The sequence below is a fragment of the Vitis riparia genome, chromosome 17 (assembly GCF_004353265.1).
Source record: "Vitis riparia cultivar Riparia Gloire de Montpellier isolate 1030 chromosome 17, EGFV_Vit.rip_1.0, whole genome shotgun sequence".
Classification (NCBI taxonomy): domain Eukaryota; kingdom Viridiplantae; phylum Streptophyta; class Magnoliopsida; order Vitales; family Vitaceae; genus Vitis; species Vitis riparia.
The window spans coordinates 17,458,089-17,477,125 of NC_048447.1; the positions used below are offsets into that span (position 1 = coordinate 17,458,089).

Here is a 19,037-nt window from a genome sequence, read left to right on the forward strand (position 1 = left end):
TGGACAACACATTGAGTCTTTATCACAACTTGCAAGTTAGAGGTCCAAGGCATGTGTATTAGAATTTAATTACTCCAATAATGTGTAAAACATGCAAATAATAAAATACAGTTTTAGACTTTCTCATAGCATTATCTGTCTGCATAAACATCTCTCTCCTACCTTAATGCAGAACACATTATTGAAGGTGGCTTAGCCAACCATTGTGCGCTTTCGACCTCTTTGTCGCACTGCAATGCATGTGAAGCAATAGAAGAATAAGAAAATGACATAAAGGATAACATGTGAAAAGAAATGCACTAAAACAACAGAAAAAGAGTAGGAGAGGAGGGCTGCACCTTGAGCTAGCTTATTCAATGTGGATGACCACTGTTTTGAGGACTTCCGATATGCAGCAAGTATGCGATCCATCTGTGCAGGAATGCCAAACCATGACAAGATTAGCTTATTTTTATGAGGCTCTATTTATGTGGAGAACATTTCTTCCCAATAAATTAGTTTTCCAAGCATTTAGAATACAAATAATAATGACAAAAACAAGTAATACCAATAATCATAATTATGAAACCAATTTAGAAATATTTTTTCTCCATGTGCCTTACTTTTACAATATCAGAAATTTATGGTTAAACATGTGACTACCATGATAACCATCACCACATTTCAATATAAAGATGCAAATTCTCATCATAAAAAGAGAACCACAAGCATCACCATTGTTGTTTCCAACTATATGCAATCTCAAGTAATGTTTTTGAGCAAAAAATAAGCAGAAGAGTTTGGAAATTAGAATGAAAGGTGGCACCCGCTTCACTTACCACATTCCCACATGAAGAATGCATTGATAGCAAGGCCCGCTCAAGTACATATAAATCAACAGCTTTATCTTCATGAAGGGTTGATGTGAAGCTTAACCCAAAATCAATGAGGACCTAGGAGAAGGTAAAATAGTCATAACATAGTTGGATAAAAACCATTTTATCATGGGATGGGAAGAGGACAACAAAAGGTGTGAACAACCCAAATCCTCACATGATCAAATAAGCGCACAAATCCTCACCAGTTGATTGGTACCACTCTGTATTAACATGTTTGATGTGGTCAAATCACCATGAATAAGGTTACCATCATGCAACTTCCCAATTGCATCACCAATCTGCTTTGCTATATCATCCATCTGTTCTTCAGCAACACCATGCAACCCAAAATCAAGAAATACATCTTTGACAGCTGGACCCTCCACGTACTCAAATGTTAGGGTCTGCAGCACAGGATCCACAGAGTACAGTACTGGAGTTGCTACTCCTAGTCGTCTAGCTCTTGTCATGCATCTGGCCTCCTAGTCAAGGGTGCCGTTTTGGAAGTAGGGCATTGTGTCATTATATTACAGAAACAAAAAGGTAAGAACCCCAGGTCCAGAAACTAACCGCATTCAAACGCTTGAGAGTGAGTTTTGAGTCCAAAGATGGATGCCGGTACTTCTTTGAAAAGCGCTCCTTGACAACACACCTCCTTCCCACAAAGTTTGACTCAAAAACTCTCTGAAAAAGGACATAAGAATTAGAACAAGAACTGGAAATAGTTTTAGTCAAATTTACTTCAAGGGAACTGCTTTGGCAAGACCAAATTCAGGCTGGCCAATAATGGCCTCAGTTAAATTCATTAGAACATTCTAGTACAAAAGTGCTAGTGCTCATAATAAATTCTAAAAATACCCCAGTTCCTTGAAGAAAATCTTGAGACACATTATAGTTGGTTGCTAAGGCACATGTTGTCTGAATATGAGTCGAAAAAAGCAGATGAAATTTTGCAGTTTCCGAAACAGAACCTTAAGTATTCAAATTTTAAATTGACTCACAGCTTCAGCTCCTTGTTTCAACAGAATGAGGGAGCTTTCCTTTCCATCTGCCTTTATTTCCATGATGACACTTTGGTAGCACTGAAGTTGCTTTTGAGCTATGTAACTGCACTTACCTGGAGACAATTACCATGCAAGGAAAAAGGCAAACAGATGGCAGCTGGGAACATCAGTAAATCATGCTGGCATTCACCTCTTCAGAGGCCTCACAGAAAAATGATTTTTTGATGCCACTCTGGAAACTTTTCCAAAAATGCAGCAAAAAGGACAAAAGAAAAGGGAAAAATTAAGTTTTCAGAAAGACACCCGCTTCATTCATATACAAAGTGAACCAAGATGCCATAGAATAAGTAGGTGTGTGCATTACCAACCATAAAAGGTCCCTATATAATATATTCTAAGCAAAACAGTTTTTCATATCAAGGCAAAACTGATTTCTGAGATGTTACGTAAAATTCAGAAGAAAATTGTATTTTAAGCAAATCAAATCATATGTCTGTAAATAACTAAAAAGTAAACTATGACACAGAGACAGTACCAAAAATTTGGTCCACAGGAGGCGCTCTTCGTAATAATAGCAACGTAAGAAAATTTTAGTAAATAAATAAAATAAAAAAACTTAAAATTAATTCATGACACTTCTATACAATAAATTTGTCATATTTATTGACAAGATATTGTACTTAATTAATCTAATAACAATATTATTAAATATGTTTTCTCAAAATACATACCTAAGCAATTATTCATTGACTCATCTTTATTTGATTGCATATTATTATTTTCATATAATTTCATTAATAAATAAGAATTTTTTATAAGATTTGAATGCATTAAATCACTTTGATTTTCAAATTTTAACATGATGATTGAGTGTAGAAAATCTTCAACTAAATTTTTTTTCTTTATATCTTGTTAATTGTTGAGTTTGTACCATCACAAAATGGTGAAGCCAAAGTCATGTAATTAGGAGTTTAATCCACATTGTTGCACGTGCAAACAATGTTGCTTTGTCTAAATGATGGCTCGAAAAGAAGGTTAAGGAAAGTTGTGATATCAAATGTCATAAAAGTTTCGAGATGAATTGATGAAAGGCTAATTCAAAATGTGGTTTCAAGAAGTAGCACAAGGTTCAAGAGAGTCAATGACATAAATCAACCAAAATGGATGTATTACTTGGCCCATTGTCAACATCTCATAACAATATAAACTTAATTTTCAATGTGTGGCCGTAGAGCATATATAAACAAAAATATCCCCATCCTATCCCATTATAAAATAGTAAGCTAACAACTGTGGGTGAATACACTTGATCCCATTGGTTTGAAATTTCATCAAATACCTTCCTTATCCTTTTCATTTGTTACTTTCACTCTTCTTCCCTCTCACTCAAGGTAAGAGAGGTATTTAATAAAATTTCAAACCATTGGAAGCTAAGTGTATTTAACCAAAACTTCAATGAAGGTGAATGAAATTAACCCTTTAAAATATTATAAAAGTAATTAGTTTGGTCTAGACTTGGGGATTTGCTTTTAAATGAGAGTTTTTATTTTATATATGTTTTTAAATAGATAAATTAATATTGAACAAACAACACCCCACTAAAATCTAAAATTAATCATATTGAGGAGAAGGTTATTGATATTATTATAGTTGTTGTTGTAGTTGGCTTTAAGGGGTTTAGTGTTATAGTATACACAATGCTCCACCCAGTCCTAACGTGGCTCTATCTACTATGACAACTAATGGGTAAGCAAATATCAGTGGTGGGACTGGCTGTAGAGGCAGAGGTACTAGTGTTGTGGGAAGGTTTGATCCTGGCGAGATTCTCGGGGTTCAGTAATTTCTTGGTGGAAGGTGATTGAGCCATAGTTATTTCCTTGGTCTCCACAGAAATAAGGCCCTCAGAAATTGGATTTGTTGGCATGCCAAAATTTCAGGTTAGCAATAGAGTTGGAATATTCCTTTTCATGGTTTCCTTGCTCCATGAAGCAGATAGCAAACACTTTGGCTTAGTGAGGGGTTTTGTAGGAGAGTTAATATTCTCCTGACAGTTGTATTTGGGTCCCTTTGTTTTATATTCAGCATCGGATTGTGTTTTATTCTAATACCTTTTTTTTTGGTGGGAGGGCTTTTTGTCCTTATTTGGCTCCAGTAGCTTAACTAAAAATACCTTCTAGACAAAAGGCCATGGCAGGTGATTGGTTACAGATAGCAACCAAAGTGATGATGCATGTGCTTCTCTTCATGCATGCACCCCTTTTCTTCATGCATGCATCTCTTCACATGAATCATGGATGCAATGACTTACCAAGCTTTTAAATATAGGAAAATTGCAATAAGATAATGCGAAAAAAATTATTAATCAAAGTTTTATCTTACTGCAACCAAAACATTTAGAAATCCAATTTCTGCTGGAGAGAATGGCCATGGAAACAAGTGGAAACTAGAAAACTAATTATTATTCTAGGGTCCAAAAAAAAAGGAGACCCCAAGCCATTATGTTTGCATAAAAAATAAAATAAAATAAAAGTAGTAGATACTTGTTTCCACCAAATTGAGCACCCTCAAAAAAGGTTAGTCTTGTACTCCACAAGAAATGCAAATTCTTAAACCCAAATTCACAGGAAGTGAAGGCATTTTTTCTTTGAGTTCAATCAACCCAAAAGAGTTGAGGCGTGAAAGGCCCTAAGAAATGTAAACTGGGTGGGGTTATCCTCATTATTTTGTATTCAAAAGAAGGGTACTTCCAAGTGTTTGACATGCTCTCTAGAACATGCAAATTTAAAGTAACCATGCAGGCTGATTCCAAGTTTGAAAATGTCAATGATGGTTCTTCCTTGGTAGACAACCCTAAGAACTTTTGAAGCTACCGTGTGGTATGAAGATTTCAATGTCATCTGGCATTCAATAACATTCATAAACTGATGTGCGCTAGGAAATAAGTTCAGATATTTAACTACAAAAGTCTACTACCGTCTGCAGGAAGCAAGAAAAGAAATAAAAGAATCTTCCTCCACCGAAAATTCCTCCTTTAAGGTCTATTGGCTCTGATATGTCATTTTGAATCTAATATAAGTGCACTTTGGATATAACCAAAACAGCTTTTTCGAAGACATCTTTTTCCATGAATAGTTGATTCCACATGCTAGCCATAGCCATGCCCACCTCCAACAGCGTCTGTATTTCTTGTTTTCAAGATTTTGCTTTCTACAGAAGTCTACCACTAATTATAAAAATTGAAAAGAACATCTTAACATGGAGGTGGACACGCCTGAAGCCTAAAACAATGGTGTTGAAGTTGAATGACAAAGCATGGGTGGCATTTCTTAAAGAAAAAGAACACCAACAACCAAATTTCATCAACTTAGATACTCATTTTCTGTAGGGTCACAAGGAAGATCTCTTCAACGGAGAAACGCACAAACAACCCATACAGACACAACCAAAACAAAGTAAATTCCAGGAAGGAAGACGCTATAGCAGATGGGATGGAGACGAGAAAGGTCCCATGAATGACCACGTTTCTTTGAGGCATTTTGTCGAGCAGCTTGTAAGCACAACCATACCACAAACAAAGAATAACAGTAGAAAAGAAAATCATAAACCATAATCCAAACCCACCAATGAATCAGAGAAGGAACACAGATTTCAAGAAGATTTAAGATGAAAAGCACCACCACAGAAATTGTACACGCGACAAAAACATAGAAGCCGGTGATAGAACACCTGATAAAAATGGACATGACCGAAGCAAAAATTAACACAGAGAAGTAAAGAACAGAAGAGCGCGTACCGTTGGTTGGTCAGTTGGGTCGTTGATGAACGCCGGACAACGCCCAACAGCGGCGGTTGCAGGGTTAGTCCCTTTCCTCTTCAAAGACGATGCTCAACTTCTTCGCCTATATAACGGTGTCGTTTTTCTATCCAAAAGTTTCCTCCCACTCCCGCGGACCCGCGCCATGCAGGCCCACCTCCGGTCGGGCTTTTTTTATTTTAAAATATATTAACAAAATATATTTTTCATTTATTTTTACAAATTATTTGAATCATTAAATCACAACCGTTGAAAAAAGGAAATAATTAAATTAGAAAATAAATTAATTGCATGGTGTCCGTCCAAAACAGTACACTTTCCCAATGCGAGCACTAAAACGACGTCGTACGGATTCTGCTTGATTGCCTTGGATTTTTTCCTTCATTCGAGCTCAACACCCCAACCCCCAACCCTACCCCTAACCCTAACTTCATACCGATAGAGGTTTGTCCTCTCCCATGAATTCTGTTGTTTTTGCGCTCTTTATTAAGTTTGATTCGTTGATTTCACCACCTCAATTTGATTTTGCTGTTTGTTTGGTTCAGACTTGAGAGACTCGAAATCTAACCATGAAAAGGGCAATGCCATGGGGTGATGAAGAAGATAATTCATCATCATCTTCTTCATCATCCCTGGATACAGACACAGAAGCCGGTGATGGGTCTTCCAGCAAAAAGCCAAAGAATAACAGCGCTGCAGTCGCTCAAGGTATTGTTGTTACCGCCCCAATTTCCAATTTTCTTATATTACAGTGCAAAAGAGGAAGCAAAAATAATTTTTGTTGTTAATTTGTATAAGGGCAAGTGGCAGTTGGAATTACAGTTGATGAATTTGGATTAGGAATGGTGGTGGGTGTCGTATGAATTTGGGTTTGAATGTGGCAAGTTTGGATTTGTCTGAACATCATGACACCCATTTGTTAATTGAAAGCTGTGCTTATTAAGTTTGAAGGAGGAAGAAGTGATATTTAGGATAGGCAAAAATTGAAGGCGAAATTTTCAATTTGGTTAGGGTTTGGGCAGTGGTTCTATACCCAGCTGAACAATATAAGTGGATGTTCAACTATTCTCATGCATCATCTTGGCAGCAGTGTTTAGTGCATTTTCAGGCAATGCTTGGTTCCAGAAAGCACTAAGAAAAAGAAAATAATAAAAATAAAGAAAATAATTTTCTCTTTGGTTTCTCATGAAAAATATAATTAAAATTAGTTAAAAATTTTAAATATTTTCAAATTGTTTAATCTGTATATAGAAGAAGAAAAATAAGTTAAATGAGTTTCTCTATTTTTCATTTTCTTTACCTTTTCTTTTACTCTATGTTTGCTCTTTATTTTCTTTTCCTTTGTATTTTCCGTCAAATTTTCCAAGAACCAAACATAGGGCAAAGGTTTTAAGGTTGGGGACTTGTTTGTCCTTGGAAGAGAACTCTCATCACAGCAGTGCTTGTAATGGTGTGTTTCTGGATGAGCATGCTTGATGATGGTATTTTGTGTTGGGTTGTGATGTGATATTGAGCTTGATTTCAACTGTGACTAGTGTTTAAATCTGTTTTGAGAGATTTTAGTGAATCTGGGGTATTTAGTGGCATTTGTAGTTCATTCACATAGTGCTGCAGGATGATGCTACAGCCTCTTTTCCTATTAACCTTCTTGTAAAAGCAAGTAGACAAATGCTTTCTTGCCACAAAACAAACACAGGATAAAAGGGTTATTTGATCTCTCATTCTTTTCTCTTCTTTACTTTGTTTTTGCTCTGTCTCTCTCAGGCCAAATAAAATGTAATGAACAGTTGCTTACATGGTTTAGGGCATCCACTTATTTTCTGTTGTTGTTGGCCTTGAACGTATAACCCATTGAACCATGAATTAGGTAAGTATTAAGCTAGAGTTACAATATAGTATCTGGGTCTTGTTTGGCATTATGAAAATCATAACCGACATCTTTCATCTGCTTGACCTTATTGGATGTCCAAATATGAAAAATCTATTTAGATGTTGGGAAATTATTGCAGTTGCTTACATAGTTTAGGGCATCCGCTAATTTGCTATTATTGTTGGCCATTAACATTTAACCCTGTTGTTGGGCGTTTGTTTGAATACTTTGTGTGTACTGTTTTCGCCGCTTCTAGGCGTTTCTAATGCAAGCTCTTAGTTACCTATATATATATATATATATACATACATACATAAATAAAAAATAAAAACCCATTGAACCACGAATTAGGTAAGTATTGCAGTTGCTTACATAGTTTGGGGCATCCGCTAATTTGCTATTGTTGTTGACCATGAACATTTAATCCCATTGTTGGGTGTTTGTTTGTATACTTCGTGTGTACTGTTTTCGCCACTTCTAAGCGTTTCTAATGTAAGCTCTTAGTTACCTATAATAATAAAAAATAAAAATAAAAACCCATTGAACCACGAATTAGGTAAGAATTGAGCTAGAGTTACTCTGTAGGATCTTGGTTTCGTTTGGCATTATGAAAATCATAACCGCTAATGAGACACATCTTTCATTTTATTGAAATTATTGCATGTCCAGATATGAAAAATCTATTTAGATGTTGGGAAATTATTGCAATCAGGTATGAAAAAAGGGAATAATTTAACTGATCAAATTTCAGTTATGTAATAGGTTTGATGTTGGACTAAGGTGGTTTCTCAGTGTGATCCATGAAAGTTGGGTAATATGTTGCTTCAGACTTAGTGCTTACTGTTAGTTGTTTATGTTCTATTTGTATTACCTAATTTTAGTTGCATGTATGCAGTCAAGTCTGGAAAGCAAAAGAATGGGGCTATAGACTTTGAAGCTTTGAAACGCCATGGCTATAAGGGTGGCTTATCTGTCTTGAGTGTGCCTCCACCAAAAGAGGATGAGAAGCGAGACTGGTCATGGTCTACTGGTAAAGATAGAGCTACAACTAAGGAAGTTGAAGAATCTTATGATGAACGTCAGAAAACAAGATATGCAATTGCTGATGGAGAGCAACTGATGAATGTTCAATCTCGGAATGAGAAAAAGAATCTTTCTTTCTCACAGAAGGAAAAAAGAAAGAGAGATTTTGGTCAGGCGAGTAGGGGGAAGAATTATGTTGAAGAAGAGAAGCGGTTGTTAAGGGATAGTGGTATCTACTCTGGTTTTGATTCATAATCTACTTATGATCTTGAATCCTTTATCATGTAGAGGGTGTGGTACGTGATTACAACTTACAACTTTTCATCTCTTTGACATTAATCTTTGCAGTAAAACTAAACCTTTGCATTCTATGGTATCATTGGTATGCCACCACGCCACTTGGGGTTTTCATACTGATATCCATTTGTTATGTACTAAGGTTCTTATGTGTTGGAAGAAAAAATGGAATTCACCGTCACCAAACTTGTCATGGCTCATGACTATAAATCGATGCACACATTCCACCAGGCTTACTGATATTTGTTCAAACTGTTTCAATTGAATGTATCAAGACCTACTAATTGAAAAACTAAGAGGATTGGGCCATTTCATTTGACCTTTTTTCAAATTCAATGGATGTTGGTTGATTTGTTTGGAGAGAATCATTTGGTTTTTTAGTGGTAGCCATTTCATCAGATAGGGCACTTCACCATGTTTGAGAACAATTTCTAAGTCTACAGGATGGTATATGACCCTGCACACTCCTAGGGCCTAATTGGCTTATCTAAAGCTTCTAATAGAAGTCTTCACCCATGAACTCTCAATCTTTATGGAAGAGAGCTTTTACACCTAAAAGACCTTTTCAACTACTTTAAATTGCTTAAACTACAATCAGATATGTGGTATAAAGGGCTTTTAGGTAATCAAGAACCCATGCCAAGCATGACCACAATAATGTTTAGAATACCCATCTGTATCGATGCGATCAAGAATAAATTTGGGAATACAAATAAGTTTATTACAATTCAGGGGTCATTGGATGTTTTCCTGCATTCTTTCTTTCTATTATCATTGCCATAAATTTTAGGATGTATGGGCATTATTGGCTCATTAACCCAATATTATGCAGCATCTCAGGTAGTATGGATGGTTTATACTTTATAGATATTCTGAATGAACTTACAATAAGCTTCACAATGAATAAGACTAATCCTTATATCTCTAACACTCCCACCACCTTCTGTCAAAAATGACAGAGACATAAGACATAATTCAGCATCAAGCCAACAGAAACTGCATGGCTAGTCATTTTTTCCCTTTTTATTTTTATTTTTTTTATTTAGTTTAAAAACCAAAACCATCTTCCTCATTGATTTCTAGGGCACCTGCCACATGAGTCCACATGGTCATTACGGAAAGCATTTTTAAAAAACATTAAACCCAAAATTTAATCTAGAATTCCAGAACTCGTGCATACAATTTTGTTGGCGTCTCTTCTCCCCATTACACCCTTCAAGAAAAATCCCACTTATGCAAGCCTCCTCTGCATCTGGTTTGGATTACATAATCTTATCTCTCATCTGATGAAGTCGGTGTGGTTTGTCAAGACTCAAGAGATGCAGTAGCAGATCTATTATTAGATAGGGTCCGGTATATGGCTCTGATGGTGTTTGGCGTAGTCCTGCAGCAACCTCCCACAAGGGAAGCCCCTACCTCACACCATTTGTTAACATATGATACGAAGTCTTCAACTGAAACTCCTGTTTTTTGCTGCAATAGAAACAAGGATAACAGTTAGTATGGCATAATGCAGAATCAAATCCAAAATAAAACATCTAATGGGAGAGAGGGGAGAGGGAGCAGAAGATTGTCTTTGTATTCTTAAAATGGAAAAAGTGTTGCTTTTCCACTGCCACCCAAAGAAGTTTCCTGCCTTTCACGTATGGTGCAAAATTGCATCATGGACCATACTAAATTGCCTCTAAAACAGCTAAACAGGACCTGTTGATTTCTAATCAAAAGTTTTGGATTCCTTAGTAAATAAGTTTGTACGAGTCTTACTTTTAGTTGGGACATGTAAATACAAGGTTTCAAGGATTTGTCTCATTTAATTGACCCTTCTAATACTACCATTCCTACATCTCCTTCAATCACTTCCACCATCACCACTACTATTGTTGTCAAAACCACTATTATTGCTAATACAACCACTTATATGCCACAACCAATACTAATACAATGACTTGCGCCATAACCATCACACCATCTATCATAACAGTCATCACTGCCATAACTGATATTGCCATCACCTTCGTATACAGCCACCACATCCATCAAACCTGCAACAACTGTTGCCATTTCATGCTGTCTTTACCCCGCCACCACTTCTACCTAAAATACAGCCAACCCCAACATGCTGTCACCATCATTAATGCCACCATCTCCACCACCACTGCTCTTGTCAGCACATCCACCATGGCTGATATTGTAGATACAACTATCACTGTAATCATCACTCTAATTCCACTATCACATCCTCCAAAACTACAATTGCCCACCAGCATTATTTCCTACCCCTTCCACAACTTCAGTAGCTCTACCAAATTATAAAAATCGATATCTGAAATAGGAAATTTAAATTCCAGATATTTCGATTGTTGGAATTGGAAGTCCTAAGACTTTAAAATTCCAGTTCGTTTGAAATTTTCAACAAAAACACAAAACCTCAGGAACTTTAGATTGCTGAAGATAAAAATGGTACCTATTGGAAGGTGATTCAGTGATAAATGTCAATTATGATCACCTTCTGCTTGATATCATTCATTCAAAAGAAGGAAGAGAGAAGAGAGAGAGAGAGAGAAACTGCAGTTTTATTCTTATCCAACTGGTGGCACATGCTAAATGGTCCAAATAAACGACTGGCTGGGTTGCATATACCATATAGGAATCCCAACTCAATATGCCTCATCCCGACTGATCAGGGACATCAATACAATCGCCTTTTTCTATTCATCATTCAGGTTGCAAAGGTTCAATTACAGGTTTCAGCAGGATCTCAATTAAAGTGAACTTCTTTGGGTCCTTCCTATAGGCTTGTACACTAAGAAATTTCTGGAGTAATGATTTGATGGTAGTTCTTAAAAAGATGGGTTTTGGGGAGAGATGGATAAAGTGGATAGATTGGTGCATCTCCATAGTGAAATTCTCCGTTTTAATTAATGGTTCTCCATCCGGTTTTTTTCAAAGCTCGAGAGGGTTGAGACAAGGAGATCCCCTCTCCCCTTACTTGTTTGTGATAACCATGGAAGTGTTTAATAGTATGCTGAGAAGGGCTATTAGTTATTTGGGTGGAGGGTGAGTGGTAGGAGGGGTGAGGGGTTGCAAATATCACATTTTTTATTCACGGACGATACGTTGGTTTTTTGTGAGGAGTCTTTAGATTATAGACTTATCTAAGTTGGCTCCTCATGTGGTTTGAGGCGTGTTCGGGGTTGAGGATCAACTTAGAGAAGAGTGAGATGATCCTGGTGGAAATGGCGCATAATATAGAGGGATTGGCCTTGGAGTTGGGTTGTAAAGTGGGTGGGCTTCCTTCTTGTTATCTGGGACTGCCTTTAAGGGCACATTTCAATTTGTTGGCTGTGTGGGATGGGGTTGAAGAGCGTTTTCGCAGAAGGCTTGCTATGTGGAAGAGGCAGTATATATCTAAAAGGGGGAGACTCACCCTAATCAGAAACACTCTTTCCAGTATACCTATTTACTTTATATCTCTCTTCTACTTGCCAAGAAAAATGAGGTTGAGATTGGAGAAAATTCAAAGGGATTTTCTGTGGGGTGGGGGAGCTCTCGCCCAAAAACCTCACCTTGTCAGATGGAACTTGGTTTGCTTGGAAAAAAGGAAAGGTGGGCTAGGTGTGAGAAATTTAGCTTTGATGAATAGTGTCCTTTTGTGCAAGTGGAATTGGAGATATGCTAATAAGATAGAGGCATTGTGGAGGCGTGTAATTAGCCTCAAGTATGACGAAGAGGAGGGGGGATGGCGTACTCGGGATGTGATGGGGAGAAACAGAGTTGGGCTATGGAAGGCAATTAGGAAGAAGTGGGGGTTGTTAGATGGTAGGTTAGCTTACCATGTGGGTAATGGGCAAAGAGTGAGATTCTGGAAAGACAAGTGGTGCGGAGATGGGCCACTTTGTGAGTCATTCTCCTCTCTTTTCTCCATGTCCATGTCGAATAATGTTTGGGTTTCGGAGGTTTGGAACCCCGTTGGATATGGGGATGGTTGGACTCCTCTTTTTGCAAGGGCGTTTAATGACTGGGAGATCGATTTGGTGGAACGTTTGTTGCAAAAGATCCATGCCTTCAAGGTTCAAAGGGAGGAGGAAGATAGAGTGATCCGGATAGCTTCAAATGATGGTGCTTTCTCAGTTAAGTCTCTTTATTCTATGCTGGAGCGGGGGGACTCTTCTATGTTCCCTAGCGAAAGAATTTGGAGGGCCAGAGTGCCTCCAAAGGTAGCTTTCTTTGCTTGGAAGGCTTCCTGGGGTAAAGTATTAACTCAGGAGCAACTTCAAAGGAGGGGGTTCTCTTTGGCAAATAGGTGCTTTCTTTGTCTATCCGAAGCAAAAACGGTGGATCATCTCTTTCTTCATTGTGTCAAGACGTGGGTCTTGTCATTCCTGTGGAACCTTCTTTTCTCCCTTTTTGGTGTATCTTGGACTCTTTCATGTACAGTGAAAGCAACCCTTCTTGGATGGAATGGAGGGTTTGTGGGGAAAAGGCGCAAGAGGGCTTGGCAAATGGCTCCTTTATGTATTTTTTGGTCAGTCTGGAAGGAGAGAAATAGACTAGCGTTTGGGAATGAGGAGCTCTCACTTCAAAGGTTGAAATATTCTTTTGTATGTAATTTTTGGTCTTGGGTCAGGGGTTCCTTAGTAGAGAGTCATTCTTCTCTTGTAAGTTTTTTAGATTGGATAGGCTCCTAGTTAGGGAAGGTGGTGTGTATACTCCCTGTATACTTCGAGGGCACTGTTTTTTTGGTGTTTCCTCTTTTTGATTAATATACTTTCTTTTTACTTATCAAAAAAAAAAAAAAAATCATTACTAGTAACAAAAAATCCTAGTTGTCTCTGGACCATGAACCATGAACCATGTTTTTCATACATAACATTTTTTTATAAAGCAAATGACCAAGTTTAAGTCCAATACTTAGATCTTTACATCATAAAAAGATCAAAAACTTAAAAACAGTTTCCCTAGACACTGGTTCCTAGTGATACTACTAAGCACCTACATGAGAATGACAATTGAGCAATCAAACTGAGATACAACTTTGAAGACGGTAGTCGAAACAATTAATCATATTACTGCAATATTAAAGACTGTCATATAGAACAAAAAGAAACAAAGTGGGAAAAATTCCATTTTGTTACATGGAAGATAAAATCCCCCTATGCTACTGTTTTTAGTTGCATTTGCAATGATGTTTCCATTTAGAGGTGATGACTTGAAATTTTTTGTAGTGAGCACATTTTAGAGGATGGATTTCTGCCTCTGAAATTTATGAAGAAAACAAAAAGGAAGGGTTTTCTCCATATGGAGTCCAAACAATCGAAGAAAGGCAACTTACCACCCACTCTTTCTGTTCAGGATCATAGCTCTCACCACTGTTCGGATATATAAGTATTGGCTTAGTAGTCACCTGAAGGAAACATTATTAAAGTGTAAGAATTCCATTAAATAGATTAGCATATTGGAATAAAATGAGTTCACAACCTAGAAAAACATTAGAGAACCACTCACTCCAAAGGAAATAAGGAGAAAAAAAAACCAGGAAAGAGTTACCTTCTGATCTATTATCAATCAAAAGTTAGGGAATGAAATATAGCTCAACAGAGAGTAGAGGTAATACTATTGTAGTTGCAACAAAAAGCACCCAAATCATCCTGGAATTTAAGGCATCTCAAAGTTCACAAAATGTTTTTTAACCTCACTTGTATACATTAACGTCCATCTTTTCTTTCTCTCTCCTTGTTTTCAGCCTTGGCGCCTTTGTATACTCAGTGTATACTTTCGTGCGCCCTTTTGCTAGATTCTATTAATATATTTTCTGTTTTCCTATAAAAAAAGAAAAAAGAAAGAAAGAAAAAAGAAAAAAAGAAACATTAACATCCATCTTTATTCAATTTTGTAAACTTGGAAAACTTGGATATAAAGGTACCACTTAGACATTTTACAAAAATGATAGCACACCTAACATTTCTTTTTCCTTTTTCCTTCACAATCATTGACGTTTTACAGTGCTGAGCATAAAATCACAGGATTTCATGAAGCAAAGACAAAGCACAGAAACATCATATACTACATCAACTAATAGGGTTCAGATCTTTTATGGTTGACATAAGCTGTGATAACAAATGAGAAACACAAATCCTATCTCTAAGCTTAAATTAAGAATTCCAAAATAAAAGTAAGAACACTTCCACCAGAATTATTATTAATGGGGGAATAGCAACCCAAAGATCATACCTTTTTAATAGACAAAATGAGTCCATGAATAAATCTAGGAGGTGTGCAGTTGATCCCAACAGAAACAACTTTCTTGCATGATTCAGCAATTGAGACACATTCAAGCAAAGAATCACCACTGACCACATGGACACCATCCTTGGAGTTGAAAGAAAACCATGCTGGAATCTTAATATTTTCTTCCTCAAGAAGCTCAGCATAAGCCTGCATGGCCATCCATCATTCAAGGAAAACAAATCAAAACGTGAAATACCAAAAATGCACAAAAGCCATCATTTATAGCAAAGAATAATCCCCCCTGATTATTAACCCTTTTCATAGCAGTTCAAGCTTTGAATCAAGATAAAAAAAATTTGAGCATTGCCCCAATCAAAATCCAGGCACTTTAATTGAGTAATGTGAGAAATCTATGGGCCAGATGCAGTGTGAAGCCATTTGCTGATAATGATAAAAATCAGTCCAACTTCAAATTTCCTTGTGAAAAAATAAAAAAGTTAAAATATTAAAGCCATCTTGCCAAATACCTGAGCTTCAAGCTTATTAGGAACTGTTTCGAATGCAATTAGGTCAGCACCTGCATCTGCTAGGATCTGAACCCTTCTCCGATGAAAATCTTTCAAGGTTTCCACAGTTATTTCATCACCATAAATACCACTGCAGGAAGTCAACAATAAAATAACACATGTTATGACTAAATTACCAGTTCACATGAAGATGTTGACCTGTCATTCACATAATAGGAGGTAGCAATACATAATATTCCACAAATTCCATTCTAAGAATTTTTTCAAGCCAAAAAGGGTCATGTTTTCAGACAGACAGATTTGTAAACAGAGAATTGATGTGAAACTTCAAAAATAATATACCTACAAGGGTAGTAAATTAAAGTATCCATAAAATCAGAAAAATGATGGAGTGAAATGATTACAAATAAAAATAAATAAATAAATTGAACTCCATCAAGATACACACTGCTAATCAACAAACTGGGGGGAAAAACTCTCATAATCACCTAATGAAAACAGTAGCTCATGCAATGACTTTGGGAAGTAGCGTCCACTCACCTGTACTCAGACCCATCAGCTAAATAAGCTCCATAACTCCCCACAGATGCTGCAACTAAAATGGGACGGTGTTTAAGAATCCTTCCATCTTCACTATCATCACAAGTAAATTCAATACATCTGTCATAATACATTTTCCGAGCCTCACAGGCGATCTCCACACTTTTTCTAAGCAAGGCTTCACTTTCTCCTCTAGAGAAGCCTCTAGCTTCAAACCCCTGAATAGTAGCCTGTTCACATATATGTAGGCTGAATTAACCTGAATGTCAATTTAATATAGACAGGTTAGATAGATAAGTAGACAGACAGAGTTACCTGGTAAGAAGCTGTGATTATAATATCTGCACCAGCTTCAAGGTAATCAAGGTGTACCTGCACTATCAAGCAACTCAATAAATTATGCAAAGATAGAAACATGTAATTATCATCCCACCATGTCAGTAAATATAAAGGAAACATTTCCACTCAGCCTACAGATTTCATGTTCATACTTTGCCAGTCAAAAAATTTCCACTCGACCTACAGCTTTCTTGCTCATCCTTTGTCAGTCAGCCCATGTCACCAATTGCAACTCATAGTCAACATCTGTAGACCAGCCACCCCATCCCATCCCAAACCAAGGGGGAAATCCCAACTCAAATAATCATCAACATATGGAACTTTATGAGCACAGCCAAAAAAAAAAGCTCAAACAGTAGCAATTATCCAGTAGAAAAAGAAAATAACTTTCAATTGTATCTGTTATCACAAAATTCTCTTTTCTAATGGAAAAGAGAAAAAATCCCTATGGTGCTTTGTGATGTCATAGTCACCAAAGTGTCCACATCAGCAACATTGTAGTACATATAATGAAGGGAATATCCACCTAATAAGACTCTCAGCAGGCACATAAAAATATTTTCACTTGTAATAGTTCAAGTGTTTAAATCAATCTATTTTTTAGTACAATATTGAATGACAACATTGTAAGTAATAACCCCTTTTTAATACTTGAGTGGGGGACTGTGGTCAGTTATAGAGTAACTAGAAGGGAATTTACATGCAGGGATGTATAATCTCAGGATATAAAATTGGTGAGAGTAAACTTTGCATTGGATGAGTGGGGGTGTGTAATATAGACACGGACCAGAGAGATCCCAGTCCAAGATTTTCTTTTGACAGACAACACACAACTACCAGTAATGCCCCATACTATTCATTAAATAATGCATGTTCACAATGAGAAACCAGACCCACATAGGCGGTCCAAATTCATAATGCATACCATCTTAAATTCCCACACTGCAACATTCTGATTCTTCACTCCAAGTAATCTCAAAGAGTCCCACCCCAAATTCACAAATCTACTCCCCTTCAAGTATGAATCCAGATTCCTAAACTTGATCTGATACTTCCATGGGAAGCTGTGATTGGTTAGTATAACTCACCAGATGAAGATTCAATAAAAAGGAGCTAAACATTTCTCTAGATATATCCTAGTGATAAAAAAATAGTTAATTCTTTAAGGCAAAAAAATAAAATAAAATACCATCAATGGTCCCATACTATTTATTAAATAATCTTGTCTGGGATAAGAAACCGTGCCCATACGCTGGTCCAACTCCATACATCCACAGTACATCTTAGATTCTCATGGCTAAAAGATCCATTTTTCTTTCTCTCCCTACATTTTATCAGAAATCAAACAGAACACACGAAACCCTAATAAGCTTAGCACTTCTTCAATATGCCTGGAATCCATCAAATCCACAGAGATCCACTCAACGTACAAAACAACAAAATCAACAAACGAACAGCTTGCGAATGCGCACAAACATAAGAAATGGGAGCGAGAGACTACCGTGCGAATGAGGTGAGGAGAACTGAGGAGGCATTTGGCGCTCCAGAGAGGGTCATTTAGGTCGGCGCCGTGGCGCTCGAGCTCCGTCGCGAGACCGCCATCTATGACGGCGACACCGCCGGTTTGGAGGAGGAAATCGGAAATGAAAGAGGAGGGTTGGAGGTCGACGTGGCCCATGGGAGACACCAAGTCAAGACCGAGTTGAGAAACTGAGTTCCGGCGACACCGGCTCGTTAGTTGTTTATGGCGGTTAGCTCAGTCCCGGACCCCAACAGCCACATACCATGAAATGTCGATATCGATGCTGTGTGTCTAGATCCTTAGCGTTTTATAAAGAAACTTTTCTCAATTTGACCCCTACATTTTTCAAAAATTACCAATAAACCCACACCATTTAAATTATCATGATTCATGGGGATAAGGATTCCTTTTGGCATGGGAAAGTTGGAATCCAATCTGAGATTTGCAAGCATATAAACATCTTGATTGCTTTTCCCATATTGGTGAAGCAATACAAGCTCAAGTGAGTAGGCTTAATGGTTTTCTTACAAAGCTTTTGGTTATTTCTAACCTAACCTTCATTGAAAATTTTAATGTACTAAAAAGGTACCCATCAAACTCCCAACTATATTCATTGAAATTACATAAAAAAAAGAAAAAAATCTATATGCGTAAGAATGAGATGAACATAACAAAATAATGAAATTCAAATGCACATGAAATGTAATTTGATTTATCATGTTTTTCAATATTATAATATAAACCTATATATTATAAGGTCTCATAGAAATGTACTTTTTCAGTATTTATTAAAAAAATGTCATCAGTGATTTCATATATATCTTTTTAAATCTTATTACTTGTATTATGTCCTGTTTATTTGTATTTATCTACTTTGATTTCATTCATATTGGCAAATTAGAAGTTGATTATGTCCATCAACTCCCATTTATATTTGAATCTCGTGGATGCTTGGATGAATAGATTTTAAGGTTAGGGTATATATATTTTCTAACAATAATTGTTTTTAAGAGCAC

At 36.8% G+C, this 19,037-nt stretch overlaps 3 protein-coding genes across 4 annotated transcripts; 1 reads left to right on the plus strand and 2 right to left on the minus strand.

The window, feature by feature from the left end:
• Nucleotides 1–5,794, minus strand: LOC117934369 (EKC/KEOPS complex subunit bud32). Of its 2 annotated transcripts, none has more exons than XM_034856013.1 (7): nucleotides 5,655–5,794; nucleotides 1,859–1,964; nucleotides 1,428–1,541; nucleotides 1,061–1,339; nucleotides 819–932; nucleotides 339–411; nucleotides 1–230 (listed from the first exon to the last, which is right to left on the minus strand). In XM_034856013.1, the coding sequence occupies exons 2-7, from the start codon at nucleotides 1,919–1,921 to the stop codon at nucleotides 193–195; spliced, it is 681 nt and encodes a 226-aa protein (XP_034711904.1). In that variant the 5' UTR covers nucleotides 1,922–1,964; nucleotides 5,655–5,794; the 3' UTR covers nucleotides 1–192. The 2 variants fall into 2 exon arrangements, with proteins under 2 accessions (XP_034711904.1, XP_034711903.1); XM_034856012.1 differs by having other exon boundaries at nucleotides 1,859–1,974; nucleotides 5,655–5,793.
• Nucleotides 5,795–6,011: 217 nt separating this feature from the next.
• LOC117904463 lies at nucleotides 6,012–9,046 on the plus strand. The gene is made up of 3 exons (XM_034817071.1): nucleotides 6,012–6,119; nucleotides 6,221–6,383; nucleotides 8,441–9,046. Exons 2-3 carry the CDS (start codon nucleotides 6,245–6,247, stop codon nucleotides 8,821–8,823), a joined length of 522 nt encoding a protein of 173 aa, XP_034672962.1. The 5' UTR covers nucleotides 6,012–6,119; nucleotides 6,221–6,244; the 3' UTR covers nucleotides 8,824–9,046.
• A 660-nt stretch (nucleotides 9,047–9,706) lies between these two features.
• On the minus strand, nucleotides 9,707–18,298 carry LOC117904462 (homocysteine S-methyltransferase 2-like). The gene is made up of 7 exons (XM_034817070.1): nucleotides 18,001–18,298; nucleotides 16,476–16,532; nucleotides 16,161–16,390; nucleotides 15,621–15,750; nucleotides 15,097–15,300; nucleotides 14,198–14,269; nucleotides 9,707–10,338 (listed from the first exon to the last, which is right to left on the minus strand). The coding sequence occupies exons 1-7, from the start codon at nucleotides 18,175–18,177 to the stop codon at nucleotides 10,171–10,173; spliced, it is 1,038 nt and encodes a 345-aa protein (XP_034672961.1). The 5' UTR covers nucleotides 18,178–18,298; the 3' UTR covers nucleotides 9,707–10,170.
• Between the last annotated feature and the right edge of the window lie 739 nt (nucleotides 18,299–19,037).